General features: G+C 41.9%; 1 protein-coding gene across 2 annotated transcripts in view; it reads right to left on the bottom strand.

Annotated features, from left to right (window-relative positions):
* Positions 1 to 15,831, bottom strand: part of LOC122563313 (bile acid receptor-like) — a 156,689-nt gene that overhangs the window by 34,224 nt on the left and 106,634 nt on the right. For both annotated transcript variants that reach the window (XM_087973718.1, XM_043717027.2), the window contains 2 exons: positions 9,331 to 9,470; positions 4,402 to 4,506 (listed from right to left, as the gene is read on the bottom strand). In XM_087973718.1, the coding sequence (XP_087829844.1) occupies positions 4,402 to 4,506; positions 9,331 to 9,470 (245 nt within the window). The remainder of the gene's footprint in view (positions 1 to 4,401; positions 4,507 to 9,330; positions 9,471 to 15,831) is intronic.

Genomic DNA, 15,831 nt, shown 5'->3' with positions numbered 1-15,831 from the left:
AGGTACTGAAGAATGGACTTAGAAGAGTTGGTGAGTAGAATTAAGGAAAACCCTAAGGCATTCTACACTTACGTGAGGAACAAGAGGATGGCCAGAGTGAGGGTAGAGCTGATCAGGGATAGTGGAGGGATCTTGTGCCTGGAGTAGAGAATGTAGGGGAGGTCCTTAATGAATACTTTGCTTCAATATTCACTAGTGAGAGGGACCTTGTCGTTTGTGAGGACAATGAATCAGGCTGATATGCTCAAACAGGTTGATGTCAAGAAGGAGGATGTGCTGAAAATTTTGAAACAAATAACGATAGATAAGTCCCCTGAACCAGACAGATTATACCCAAGGTTCCGATGGGAAGCAAGCGAAGAGATTGCTGCACCTTTGGCAATGATCTTTGCATCCTCACTGTCCACTGGAATAGTAATGGATGATTGGAGGGTGACAAATGCTATTTATTTCCTTGTTCAAGAAAGGTAATAGAGATAACCCTGGAAATTACAGACCAGTCAGTCTTATGTCAGTGGTGAGCAAATTATTGAAGAGGATTCTGAGGGATAGGATTTGTGATTATCTGGAAAAGCAGAGTTTGATTAGAGATAGGAAGCATGACTTTGTGAGGGCCAGGACATGTCTGACAAGCCTTATTTAATTCTTTGAGGATGTGACAAAATTCATTGATGAAGTTAGAGCAATGGGTGAAATGTACATGGATTTTAGCAAGGTGTTTGATAAGGTTCCCCATGGTAGGCTCATTCAGAAATTAAGGAGGCATGGGGTACAGGGAAATTTGGTTGTCTGGATATAGAATTGGCTGGCTTACAGAAGATAGAGAGTGGTGGTAGATGGAAAGTATTCAGCCTGGAGCTTGGTAACCAGTGGTGTTCCGCAGGGATCTGTTCTGGGGCCTCTGCTCTTTGTGATTATTATGAATGACTTGGATGACAAAGTGAAAGGGTGGGTCAGTAAGTTTGCCAATGACATGAAGGTCGGTGGAGTTGTGGATAGTGTGGAGGGTGTTGCAAAGGGACTTTGACAGGATGCAGAATTGGGCTGAGAGTGGCAGATGGAATTCAACCTGGAAAAGTGTGAAGTGATTCATTTTGCTAAATCGAATTTGAATGCAGATGACAGGGATAAAGACAGGATTCTTGACAATGTGGAGGAACAGTGGGATCTTGGGGTTTACATCGACAGATCCCTCAAAGTTGCCACCCAGATTAATAGGATTGTTAAGAAAGCATATGGTGTGTTGGCTTTTATTAGCAGGAGGATTGAGTTTTAGAGCCGCAAGGTTATGCTGCAGCTCTATAAAGCCCTGGTTAGATCACACTTGAAATATTGTGTTCAGTTCTGGTTGTCTCATTATAGGAAGGATGAGAAAGGTTTAGAGAGGATACAGAGGAGATTTACGAGGGTGCTACCTGGACTGGAGGGAATGTCTTATGAAGGAAGGTTGAGGGAGCTAGGGCTTTACTCATTGGAGTGAAGAAGGATGAGAGGTGACTTGATAGAGATGTACAAGATGACAAGAGGCATAGATGGAATGGATAGCCAGTGACTTATTCCCAGGGTGGAAATGGCTATCATGAGGGGGCATAATTTTAAGGTGATTGAAGGAATATTTCGGGGAGATGTCAGAGGTAGACAGCAGTGGGTGAGTGGAATGCACTGCCGGCAGTGGTAGTAGAGTCAGATATATTAGGGACATTTAAGCAACTCTTGGATATGCACATAGGTGATAGTAAAATGAAGAGTATGTAGGTTAGTTTGATCTTAGAGTAAGATAAAAGGTCGGCACAACACCGAGGGCTGAAGGGCCTGGACTGTTCTATGTTTTATGTTCTATGTAAGTTCACACATAGCTCTCTTTTCATTTTTAAGTATTTCAAATTAAAAATAACCAGAAGCATAATTTATGTTTTAAACAAGATCAAAAAATAATGCCTCATGGCATTGTTGCTCTGCCCACAGCACATGGACTGCAATGGTTCAAGAAAGCAACTCACCACCACCTTCTCTAGGTAATAAGTGCTGGCCCAGCCAGCAATGCCCATGTCCCACAAGTGAAGAAAAAAAAGATTAGTTAATTATTGCTGCAAAGTATTTAATGCCTAACCTGCAGGCACAAAGTTTTAAAATAATCAAGGACAGATCTTATAAATGAAAATGATATTGAGGTCAATTTTTACTATCATTGCAGATCTGACTTGCTTGAAGATTCTCTTTCCAAAGTGAAGTGGTTGAAAAAGTTGAAGTCAGTTTCAGTACCTATGATGCTTTCTTTAATTGAGTGGTTAGATGTTGCTCCCATTAAATAGAATAGATCCTGGGAGTGAGTGAAGACTCCTTTGGTGTGACTGCAGCTCTTAGTTCATGGTAACCTGCTTCAGTATAGCAGTCCGCGATACCTCTCTGTTGGTGTTGAGATGTTTCTCCTCAGATCTTGACAAAATTATTGCTCATATCCAGACCTACTAACAGTTCAAAACTTTAAAAATGACTGCTATCCAAACTACGGAATCATGCTTCCATTTTAAGTATTGGGTTAGTTCAATTCTGCAAAAGTGACACATCCATTGGTTTTAAATAGAAGTAAGTGATTAACTTATTAATTATCTCAGTCATTAGCTTTGATAGACCTCTTTCTTTCTGGTTTCTGGAGAGACATGTAACGTTAATCACACCTCCATAGATACCATTGTCAATGAGTTTCTGTTCACCGTTGGAAAAATTATTTGAATTTCAAAAGCTCCTTTCAGCATCTTCTGGCTGAAAACACAAGTAGTCATGGGACATCTCCTGCTGAAACTCCTCCCTACCTTTTATCTTCTCCTGCTGAAACTCCTCCCTACCTTTTATCTTCTCCTGCTGAAACTCCTCCCTACCTTTTATCTTCTCCTGCTGAAACTCCTCCCTACCTTTTATCTTCTCCTGCTGAAACCGCTCCTCCGCCCTTGAGCCCCGCCCCTCCAACCGCCACCAGGACAGAACCCCACTGGTCCTCACCTACCACCCCACCAATCTCCATGTACAGCGCATCATCCGCCGTCACTTCCGCCACCTCCAAACAGACCCCAGCACCAAGGATATATTTCCCTCCCCTCCCCTATCAGCTTTCCGTAGAGACCACTCCCTCCGCGACTCCCTTGTCAAATCCACACACCCCACCGACCCAACCTCCACTCCCGGCACCTTCCCTTGCAACCGCAGGAGGTGCAACACTTGCGCCCACATCTCCCCCCTCACTTCTCTCCAAGGCCCCAAAGGAAACTTCCATATCCGCCACAGATTCACCTGCACCTCCACCCACATCATCTACTGCATCCGCTGCAGCCGGTGTGGCCTCCTCTATATTGGGGACACAGGCCGCCTACTTGCGGAGCGATTCAGAGAGCACCTCTGGGCCACCCGGACGAACCAACCCAACCACCCTGTAGCACAGCATTTCAACTCCCCCTCCCACTCCACTGAGGATATGCAGGTCATTGGACTCATCCACCGCCAAACCACAACAACGCGACGGTCGGAGGAGGAGCGTCTTATCTTCCGACTGGGAACCCTCCAACCACAGGGGATGAACTTGGACTTCACCAGTTTCTTCATCCCCCCTCCCCCCACCTTGTCTCAGCCGAATCCCTCCAGCCCGGCACCGCCTTCCTGACCTGCAGTCTTCTTCTTGACCTCTCCGCCTCCATCCTACTCCGACCTATCACCCTCACCTTGACCTCTCTCCACCTATCACATTTCCAACGCCCCTCCTCCAAGTCCCTCCTCCCTACCTTTTATCTTCTCCTGCTGAACACTCTCTGCTCATTCCTGAAGAAGGGCCTGTGCCCGAAACGTCGAATCTCCTGTTCCCTGGATGCTGCCTGACCTGCTGTGCTGTTCAAGCAATAAAGTTTCAACATGGGACATCTGGGAACCATATTGAAGGCAGATTAGCTTCCTATCTAATGTATTGTAACAAGTTATTTGTGGCAGTAGTCTTTCACAATTCTGAAAACCCTGCTCAGGTGCACAGCCATTCAATAACGCTCATACTGGCTACACAATACAGTCAGTGAAATTAATTGACTACGTGAAGTTTGTGCTGTAATCCCGCATACTGTTTCCTGTGCCTATATTCAAACCATCTCAAGATAGCAACAAACTAAACTCAATTATATAAGCAACTTTACATACATAAGCATGCATATAAAGATGATCAAAATATTAAAATTTATTGCACATTTATATAATCTTCACGCAACCAAAGCATGTGATACCGTACCACTTTTGGACTAAGGGTAAAAACACAGATGAATCTAAACCAGATTACCTTTGATTCTGTTAAAACAAAATTAAAAACCAGCTTTAATATTTAAATTGGAATGTATATTTGCTGTTTGTGTTATTTCCAATACATACAAATTTTCTTGCTGCTTCTTGGGGTATTCGATATTTGTGATGAGCTTCCACAATATAATCAAGAAGTTGTTGTTGTTCGGGTGTGAACTCAACTCTCTCCTGTATCTGTTCAAAAGAATGGAAAGTATTTAAATGGAAGTGAATGTTCCGCCACAACGTCTGTGAATAATAGGTGAGAAGGCAAATTGGATGACATAAAAAGTCAACAGTGGACAAAAAACTTGTCAGGTACATTAAAATATGAAGAATTGGGAGGTTATGCATGTTGATAGGAAGAATAGAGGAGCTGAAAATTATACAAATAGGACAATATGGCAGAAGACTGCAGCACAGAAGTATTTGAAAGTCCTTGTGCATGAATCACAAAAAACTAGTATCCAGGTTCAATTGGTAAAAGGGAGGGCAAATGGAATGCTTCTCTTTCTTTCAAGGGAAATGAAGTTATAAAAATAGGAAGCCTTGCTAAAACCATGGAAGGCATTAATCAGACCATATCCACAATATTGTGAACAGATTTGTGTCCCGTACCGAAGAAAAGATGTATTGGCATTGGAGAAATTTCACTCAGTTGATCCTAGGGTATGAAGGGATTTTCTTATGAGGCAAGGTTGAGTAGCTCGAGACAATTATCATTAGAGCTGAGAAGAATGAGAGGTGATGTTACTGAAACATATAAGACTTTAGGGCCTTAATGTAGATACAGAGAAGTTGTTTTCTGCTTATGGGGGAGTCTAAGATCAGACAGCATTGTCTCAGAGTAAGTGTTTGCCCATTTAAGACAGAGATGAGGAGGAAATGTTTCTCTCAGAGGGTGGTGAATCTTTGGGACTCTTTACCACAGAGGCTGTCAAGACTGGTTTGTTAAGTGCAAGCTGAGATATACAGATTTTTAAAACATTAAGGGAATCAAAGGTTAATGGAATAAGGTGGGAAAGAGGAATTGAAGATTATCAGATTAGCCATGATCTTATTGAATGGTGGAGCAGATTCAATAGGCTGAATTGCCTACTTTTGCTCCTGTGTCTTATTGTCGTATCATTCCACTCAATCCAGTTTATCAGTCCTTACCTAAATAGATACATTGTGGAGAGTCATGGAATTAGATTTGCTGTGTATTTTCATGTGATTTGTTGACGTATGGTATGTTATCATGCCTTGAAGGGTTATTTTATTAATTCAGAGAGTTAGAATTCTGATTAGTTGGCAGGGTCAAAACACAATCACAGTGGTGAACAACAATTTATCTTGTGCACATCAATATAACACTTCACCAGTTCACTATATATCAATTTCTAAAAAGAAAGTCATCCAGCAAATGTGCACAGGGTCACACAGAGCTGCTGTATGCTCGATAGCCAAGCAATTGATATCGGCAACCATTTGGTTGAGTAGGAGGTGGACTCAATAAAAGAGTGTAATTCTTTGAAATACAAATGCAACACTATAAATGCAATGTGCCCTCTGAATTGCCATAATGATATGAACTTTACCATGCAGTACTGACTAGGAGATCCATCAACAACAGATTCAATATAAGACATAGTACAGGCAACATAGCACTGGATTGAATTCATAATATGTTGTCAGATTGGAGCCAGATTAAGGATTGAAAAGCTATATGGAAGAACAGGTATTAGCAGACATTGGTAGAAATTGCAGTTAGGAAATTGGCAGTTAGGAAGGCAAATGCAATTCAAGGTTTGTGTAAAGATTTGTAGCTTGGGTGCCAATTGCCATGGTTCTGGTATGTTTGCTGAGCTGGGAAGTTGATTTGCAGATGATTTGTCCCCAGCACTACAACAAACCAGCAGAACCTGCAACCATAAGCAGCAGGAACAGAAACAAATAAATTCCAGAAGACACAGTACAGCAGCGCTTCACAGGCGGCTCCAAAGCACTGAAGATATCACCTAGAAGAGGATGAAATCAACTTCCCAGCTTGGCAAACATACCCAATTGCAATTGCAATGTTAGCATTCATTTCGAGAGGACTAGACTACAAGAGCTGGGATGAATTGCTGAGGCTGCATAATGCTCTGGTAAGGCCGCATTTGGAATATTGTGAGCAGGTTTGGCCCTAACTCTAAAGAAGAGTGTGTTGGCCTTGAAGGGTGTTTAGAGGGGGTTCACAAGAATGATCCCAGGGATGAAAGGCTTGTCATATGAGGAGTGGTTGAGGACTTTGGATATGTACTCGGAGTTCACTAGAATGAGAGGGGATTGAAATTTATAGACAGAGCTGTGTTTGTAATGAGTACCAAGCTAACGAAGCTAGAGAGTTGCTGATAGTTCATGACACCCCCGATAGACCATTGATAAAATAGGGAATTGACCTTTTTACTTTTGCAGGAATTGCTGATTACCATTTTAGCTACTGGGAGATGGGCCAGCTGAGTTCATTCGTTAGCTGCTACAACATTCACAACATAGTGATGAGGGATAATTACCCTTAGTTCACAAGCTGCTTCATAAAGGATTGGGAAATTCAACACCATACATCATTTCCATAAGAACCCCAGTCAAATAGGAAGGCTGAGGCAGCACTGGAAGATCATACAGAAATCAAGCAAATCCTGCACAGATGCAAACAAGGCAATCCTTGAGTGGAGAAACACACCAACTGAAGGCATGGGAAATAGTCCAGTACAAAGATTAATGTCATAGTGCACCTGAACTTGCTTTTCCATAACAAAAATGCTACTGAATCCAGGCAGGTTTGTGTGGAAAATCATGGAGAAATAGGAGAAAGACATTTTAATTTGATGAGGCTGCCAAACCATTTTCAGAGTTGACATTGGAGAGTTCAAACCTTCAACGTTCTCTTCAAGAGTCAGCCTAAAAGGCAACCTTTGATTATTATTGTCAGCTTGATCATGTAGGATGGAAGTGAACAACCAGATATGCCATAACAATTTTCAGCATATGTGTAAAACTAAAGAAGCTGTTCCTCAACCGCAGGCAGCTGACCATGGAGAAATGAACTCAGCAGCTGTGCAGCCCACAGATGACCATCAGACCCAACCATCCACAACTGTCCAGTAATGGAAACTGAATAAATACAGGTGCTCCAGCAACTGCAAATGCTATGTGAACAGACTGTCTGGGGAAGGAACATCACTCAGAAGAACAGTCAATGACAATTCACATATGTCCAATTAAAAAGACAGTATACAGTAATTTAAAGACTATGTGTGGAATCTTCCTAACCCCTGAACAAGGTGGGCAATGGCGAGTCAGTGGTGAAAATATGGCAAGATTGGGAAAGTGAGAATCTCAAAATTGAGAAGAAAAGTCCAATTTTCCAGGCAAGATAGCAAGATGAAAATAGCAAGTCAGGAATCAATTTGCATGCACTAAGGTCTCGTTGTTTCCTAACCTTGCCTCACCTATATGCAGTTTGCTATTTGTCCAGACAGTGAGAAGATGACAATTCCTGATGTGAAAGTCTGAGTGGTTAGTTGGTGGTCTGCTGCAGCTCACCAAATTCTTATCCAGCCATTCATTTTATCCAATACCTCAGGGCATGCTACACAGCAGTGACCACCTCCATCCTGTTTCCATGTAGGTAGGCATTGGCAAAGGACAAACCTCACCAAATCATCAGAGCACATTTTGGGCTCACTTCTAACACAATTCAGCACTTCAATACTGCATTGAACTGAATGAATATCATGGTTCTTAGCTTGTTTTCTTAGTGATCACTCATTTGGATGTTCACAGCATCCCTGCCTTGCCTTGCCTTTTAGCACATTCAGATAGCAAGGAAGCTTATCGTGTTTGGCAGCAACGAACACTGAAGGGGGTCTATGATCAGTCAGGAGGCTGGTCCTTCATCAGTTAGGAAAGTTTAGGTGTCCCAAAGTGACTGAGTAGGAAGTGCAGAGAGTAAGGAAGGTTAGCAGTTTGGGAGATGAGGTAGATGAGAGCTACTGAGACAAGTTGCTGCCTGCTGTCGATTGAGAGTAATAGATCATGTGCATTAGTTAGAGATGTGGATGAAATAGCAAAGTGTGAGGCAGGAAAGAGTAAACAGTGGTTTGTGGAGTGTTCTTCTGGATCTCACTGACCCAAATGCTCTTTCAGACCAGATTTGACATTATATGCAGCTGGGATTTAAATATGGTGCCTGTTACATGAGGATCAGAAGGTACTTGCACCAGCAAACATTTCGACTCTGCTGAGTGCAAGATAGCATGGGAGCAATGCTGTGGGATATGTTGCATTATTAATGAAGTGAACAGTGGATAAATTGCACAAAATAACTTGCTAAATCTCACAATGAGAATCTGTCTATGAACTTACCAGAAATATGGGATAGAAATGGGATAGATACTTTACCAATGTGCCTCCTGGCTTGCCATAGACATATAACCTATTTCACAAGGTACTGGGAAGCTTCACCTTGTAGCCAGTTCAATAAAGGATACAGCACTGACAGCATTGGATGAACAAGCCAGAACTTCAGAGGAACCATTGTGCAGTCAGAATACTGTTATACCAGCCAAAGCTAATAGTAAATTCCCTTCTTGGAAACAACAACAGCAACACATGGGCAGCAACACCATGCATTTACAGAGCTAGTTGCCATAGAAAAATGTTCCTAAGCACTTCACTGAAATGAAATCTAAATATGAAGGTTGAGTCGAACAACTGCAATGCAATCATAAAAGTATGCATAAGACAGTGTACAAAATTTGAATGACACATTTCAAATGACATCAAAGTTCACATTTCCGTTCTGACAATAGAGTTGGGCATTTGATGAATGTGTGAAAATTTGAATAACAGGCAAATAATACGCAATTCCTCTGACTCCTCTATATAAAATAAAACCGTGCCATGAAGTCATTATCCTTTCAAAATAAGGAATGTTGTTAAAAGTAATCTTCAGACAGAGAGTTTTCTCACACTAAACCCGAATCATTTTACCTTCCCAGCCTTGGTTGTGGATGAAACCTGTTTACTGTCAACTCCTTCTTCTTCCATCTTTATGTTACACAATAGGTCCATGACTTGCTTGGTGTTTTTCCGCAAACGCTTAGATTTACACTGAATTTCTGTCAGCAAACCTATAAAAATGTAATATATATTTTAAAAGACCTACAATAACAAGTTCAAATTTTGTCATGTAGAATAACTAGTGTTTTCTTTGCATTCTATTGTGGTGAGCCAACCCTTCTCCATTATCCAGAACTGGGAACTTGACCCCCAGAAACCTGGCTTCTTCCCTTTCTTACTCAGCAGCATCTTTCTAGGTTGCTGAAGAGATAATAATACCATAGTGTCTCTGTAGGCCACTGAATAGAGTAAGAGAGAGACTTATGTGGAAATTGTGGTACTTCCTTGCATTCTATCCAGCAAGTATTCCAAAAATGATTACCTGTTTCCTTCACAATAATTCTTTCCTCTCTTTTTAGGTCTTCTTTAACCTCTAGTTCTTTCCTTCAATTTAGATCACTTGTCTGACTTTCTTTCAAATCTTTCTACTTCTTCCATACCCTAGTTTGAGGCTTATTGGTTTTTACATTCTTCCTTTCAACTTAAAGCTTAACTCCTCCCCAGTGTTGCCTTTTTGAATATTATGGTTAAAATCTATAGAATTTGCTCAAACATACAATGATACTGAGGTGAAAATAGGCAATCTTTCTCCTGAAAAGAACATGGGATTGGAAACTCAGCATGTGGATAAATGGGATCCTGAGGTTGGGAAAATTCTACGTGAACCTGAGATATTGGGCATTTTGTGGATGGAGACAGTGGCATAAGAATAGAGTTTGTAGTGAATCCAAGCACAAAAGCTTTTCCCTCACCATAATTCTCAACTTTGCCTATACCTTTATTCACTGAAGTAAACTGTGGCCCTTCTAAGACAAACAATGTGAAAACACAAAAGCAAAGCAAGAAAGCAAGGAATAAATAAAATGATTTAAATTAATTCCCCATGCTCTTCTTCAAAATAGTGCTATGGGATCTTTTCCATCTAACCATGCAGAAATACGAGGCCTTGTTTACGGTTAAATCTGTAGGGATCTCCAAGAATGATGGGTGCAGACGTTCAGAGACATTCACTCGTAGAGATGTTCTGAAATAACAGAAGGTTGCACATCATGCTAAATAATAGAGGAACAATGTTGAAGGAGAAGAATGCAGGGGAATTTAAGGATGAACTTCGTACTCATACAATCATAAAGTCACACAGCACAGAAACAGATTCTTCAGTCCAACCAAGTTCATGCCAACAAAGTTTCCCAAACTAAGCTGGTCCCACTTGCTTGCGTTTCGCCCATGTCCCTCTAAATCTTTCCTATTCACGTACCTATCCTACCTTTTCAGTGTTGTGACTGTACCTGCATATATCACTTCTTCTGGCAGTTCATTCCACATATGAATCTCCCTCTTTGTGAAAATGTTACCCATTAGGTCCATTTTAAATCTTTCCTCTCTCACCTTAAAAATATGTCCCTTAGTTTTGAACTAACCCACTCTGGGAAAGGACCTTTGCTAATCACCTTGTTTCTGCCCCTCATAACTTTATAAACCTTGATAAGATCACCCCTCAACTTCCTGCACTCCAGTGAAAAAAGTCCCAGCCTATCCAGCCTCTCCTTCTAACTCAAATCCTCCAGTCCCAGCAACATCCTGGTAAATCTTTTTTGAACCCTCTCCAATTTATAAGCACAGGCACAGTACCTAAGTCCAAATACCATTTGGAGAATCAGTTAACGTGTGGATCCAAAATGAAAGCTAGGTGGATTTTAGTTTACTGAGAATGGGATCAAAGGAGTGGAGAGGAGTTTGACCAATTGTGAGCTTGGAAGATTTGGGGAAGAAAGGTAAGAGATTTGGAAGTACAGAGATGTTTATAGGATGCCCTGGGAGTATAGAGATGGTTATACCATTCCCTGTTTCGGTGAACAAGAAGAGAAGTAGCAGCTGAATTTATAAGGTACAATATTTTAATTAATCCATTCACTTGTATGGATTTAGAATCAGCCTGAAGGGCAGAATTGAGTAGGGCCTTGAACGGTGTGGACTGTCAAGTGGTAGAATCATGTGAGACCTCCTGTGAGGCCTAATTTGAAATTGGGAACAACTTGCTGCATCTTTTACAAATAAAAAAAGAAATTGCTGGAATAAATACATTCGGCATTTCTGGCAGCAGCTGTGGAGAGAAACCAGAGTTAATGTTTCAGGCCCAGTGATCCTTCCTCAGACTGTCCTTCCTGTTGCTGTAGATCATTTAGCTTTTTGCTGCATCTTTTAACCAGGTACTGGGCGCTGAAGTGCAATTCTCACTAGGCAATGAAAAGTTGCCTGCAAAGGAGAAATTATTACTTGTTAATGACCTTATTAACTGCACATCTGACTTCATTAATATGCAGCTTCTTATCCTATCACTGAGAAATCTGGGTACTGAAAACCTTGACATGGACATCAGAGCGGGTATCTGGCAAATTCAGCTTGCCACTTGCTCTGAAGGACCTCCATGTTGGACACCTCAGGCTGCGCTCCATGGGCACTGGCCCACATGAATCCCACATCCACAGACGTTGGCATCTGACATTGCAGGCTCTAATATCCCTCACAGGACACAGATTTACAGAATGTGCATACATTTTAAATACCACACCTCAGACTGAACTGATTGTGTGTGTGTGTGTGTGAGACAGTGAGTGAGATGACCTTCTGAGTTGATTCAGTAGTTTAAATTCGGCAACCATCATCTTCCATGTAAAGCGACAGCAAAAACAATATAGGCGCAGGAGTACTGGGCTTTTCAAAGATTGTATAATGCACCAAACTAATTACCATGAGTTCTTACTTTGATCAGACCAGTGAAAATGGTACCATGATTCTCTGATTAAAAAGATTTTTTGTGTCAAGTTCTTAGCACTGCATTAGCTAGTACAGTACTACACTTGAAACAGTTTCATGTGTGAGTGAGCAGGAGGAGATCTTCCAGGAAATAGTGAGAGTGGCAAAGGATGGGACTCTGTGGGAAGTGATGACAGGAGCAGGGCCCAAGTGAGTGTGTGGCATTGAGAAATGATGGTGGCACACTAGTGGAATGGAGAAGATCACTGACCTTCTTCCCACAACGCTGCGCATTCCTCCAGAAGGATGGGATTGCACTGACCTGGGTAGCAATCTCAGACCTGATTGGCATGGTCTGGCATCTTTACTCTTACTTTTGGTCCTAGAGAAATTGGATATTCTTCCTTGCCACCATCCCATCCAGCAGAACGTCCAGGTTCCTGGCCAAAATGCAGGGCATGAATTCTCCCCTCTCTGCCATGACAGAGAGGGGAGCTGGGCAGCTCTGGGCAGCTCTGAACTAATTGCGCTTGTCTGGTACCTGTGCCAGTGTCAGGGCTGCCAGTTCATTCTTAAAAATCCTGGAAGTGGAGAGCATTGTGAATACAGTGAGTGATAAGGTGGAACTAGAATTAGGCAAGGAGAGGTTCCATAGAAGCAGGGTAGGTAGTTAACGAGATGAGTTTGGTCAGATGTGGTTATAACATTTGCTAGGCCTCAGAGTGAAAAACATTTTGAGAATTCTATGAACCTGATACTTAGACAAATGTTATGAAATTCAGACTGTCTTTATTTTGTGCACATTGTTAGAAGTTGGAATGCAGGTGGAAAGGGAAAAGGGTTTTAGGAAATCTGAGATAGTGAAGATAAAGAAGACACATGTAATCTTAGTTCTCCGGGATGATTTAGGTTACTGGATAATTTTGGCAGAAGACAATTGGGTCTGGTGGTGTTATATAGTGTAGTTGACTATGGTGTTGGATTGTCCAGCCAGTCATTTACTCAATTTGAACTCTGAAAATAATAGAACAAAATAGGCCTGTATTCAGTTCAATAATTAAAAGACTATTGGAGATTTTGCTGAGGACAGAAGTATCAAAGGTGAAGGTAAGGGAAAAGATTAGTTAATTAGCAACTGCAGCAAATGGAAGATGAAAGTCTAGGATTTGGATGTCTGTTTCCTAGACATGGAACTGTAACCACGGATGACTTTAGTTTACATATAGTTAGGGTGAAACAAACTAGCAATGGTATTGTGGAGGAGGATTTTCTGAAGTGTACTTGTGATGGTTTAATGGACCAATAAGTTGAGGAGCCAAACAGAGAATAGTCTATTCTAGAAAGACAATAAGAAAGGATTAATTAACAATCTTGTGTGCGGTCCTTCAGGAAGAGCGACTATAATATGATAGAATTCATCATCAAGGTAGAGATTGAAGCTGTCAAATGTGAGGCTAAATAAAGGAAAGGTATGAAGAGTGAATTTACAAGGATAATTTGGGGAAACCTACTAAAAGAGTTGACAGTGAATAGGCTATGGTTCATACTTGAAGAAGGTGTGTATGGATTACAACAATTATTCATTCCTGTCTGGAATGAATAAAATATGAAACGTGGCTCAATCATGGTTTACAAAATAAATTAGGGATAGTATTCAATCCAAGAGGCAATCAGTGGCTAGTAGACTACCTCAGGGATCAGTGCTTTTGCCCCAGTTATTCATTATATACATAAATAAAGGAATCAAATACAACATTTTCAAGTTTGCTGATGACATAAAAATAGGTGGGATTATGAGGAGAATGCAAGGAGACTTGTGTGGACAAGTATCTGGCAGGTGTATTATAATGTGGCTAAATGTGAAGTTATGTATCTTAGTCTGAAAAACAGAAAGTAACAGTAATTATTTAAATGGTGATATATTGGGAGGTATATATTGTGTGTCCTTGTACACTAGTCAATGAAAGTAGCCAGGCAGGTGCAGCAAGCAACTGGAAGGCAAATGGTATGTTAGCCTTCATGGCATGAGGGTCTGTGTTCAGAACAGGGTATCTTACTGCGGTTATACAAGGCCTTAGTGAAGATATGATCAACACCATGCAGTTTTGGTCTCCTTACCTAAGAAAGGATATACTTATCATTAGAGAAGGTGCAGAGGAGGTTCACTAGGCACTACCAGGGATGGCAGTACTGTCATATGAAGAGATATGGATTTGTTTGGACCTGTAATGATTAGAGCTCAGAAGGATGAGACAGAATATGATTGAAACATATAAAATTCTAACAGAGATAGACAGACTAGATGCAAAGAGGATCTTTTTCCTGTCTGGGGAGTCCAGAATCAGAGCACACAGTCTCAGGATATGGAGTAGACAATTTAGGACTGAGATGAGGAAACATTTCCTAGTTCAAAGAGTAGGGAGCCTGTGGAATTCTCAAACTTAGAAGGCTGTGGAGACTCAGTCATTGTGAACTTGCAATGTGAAATTAGAATAATGTACATAGAAACATAGAAAAGAGGAGCAGGAATAGGCCATTTTTCCCGCTCCACCATTCAATATGGTCATGACTGATCATCCAACTCAGTAGCCTGTTCCGGCTTTCTCCCCATACCTTCTGATTCCTTTAGTCCTAAGAACTATAGCTAATTCTTTCCTGAAAATACTTGGTGTTGTGGCATGTACTGCTTTCTGTATTAAAGAACAAGCTCGCCACTCTCTAGGTGAAGACATTTCTCCTCATCTTGGTCCTAAATAGTGTACCCCCTATCCTTAGACTATTATCCATGGTTCTGGACTCCCCAGTCATCAGGAACATCGTTTCTGCATTTACCCTGGTAGTAATATTAGAATATCTATGAGAAGAGCCCCCCTAATTATTCTAAACTCCAGTGAATATTGTCCTAACCAATCCAGTTCCTCTTCATATATCAGTCATGCCATCCCAGAAATCAGAGTTGAAAAATGTGGTGCTGGAAAAACACAGCAGGCCAGGCAGCATCTGAGGAGCAGGAGAATCGACATTTCGGGCATAAGCCCTTCTTCAGGAATGAGGCTGGTGTGCCTAGCGGGCTGAGATAAAACAGGGGGGAGGGAATTTGGGGGAGGGGCACTGGAAATACGATAGGTGGAAGGAGGTGAGGGTGAGGGTGATAGACGGGAGAGGGGGTGGGGGCGGAGAGGTCGGGAAGAAGATTGCAGGTCAAGAGGGCGGTGCTGAATCTGGGGGTTGGGACTGAGATAAGGTGGGGGGGGAGAAATGAGGAAGCTGGAGAAATCTACATTCATTCCATGTGGTTGGAAGGTTCCTAGGCCGAAGATGAGGCGCTCTTCCTCCAAGCGTAATCGTGTGGTCAGGGTCTGGCGATGGAGGAGGCCAAGGACTTGCATGTCCTTGGCGGAGTGGGAGGTGGAGTTAAAATGTTCAGCCACAGGGCGGTTGGGTTGGTTGTTGCGGGTGTCCCAGAGGTGTTCCCTAAAACGTTCTGCAAGTAGGTGGCCTGTCTCCCCAATGTAGAGGAGACCACATCGGGTGCAGCGGATACAGTAAATGATGTATGTGGAGGTGCAGGTGAATTTGCGACGGATATGGAAGGATCCACTGGGGCATTGGAGG

Source organism: Chiloscyllium plagiosum, unplaced genomic scaffold (assembly GCF_037043375.1).
Source record: "Chiloscyllium plagiosum isolate Xiang-an unplaced genomic scaffold, Cpla_swu_hap1 HiC_scaffold_26, whole genome shotgun sequence".
Classification (NCBI taxonomy): Eukaryota; Metazoa; Chordata; class Chondrichthyes; order Orectolobiformes; family Hemiscylliidae; genus Chiloscyllium; species Chiloscyllium plagiosum.
Note: the sequence above shows the minus strand (reverse complement) of the source record. Positions and strands in the feature narration are given on the sequence as shown.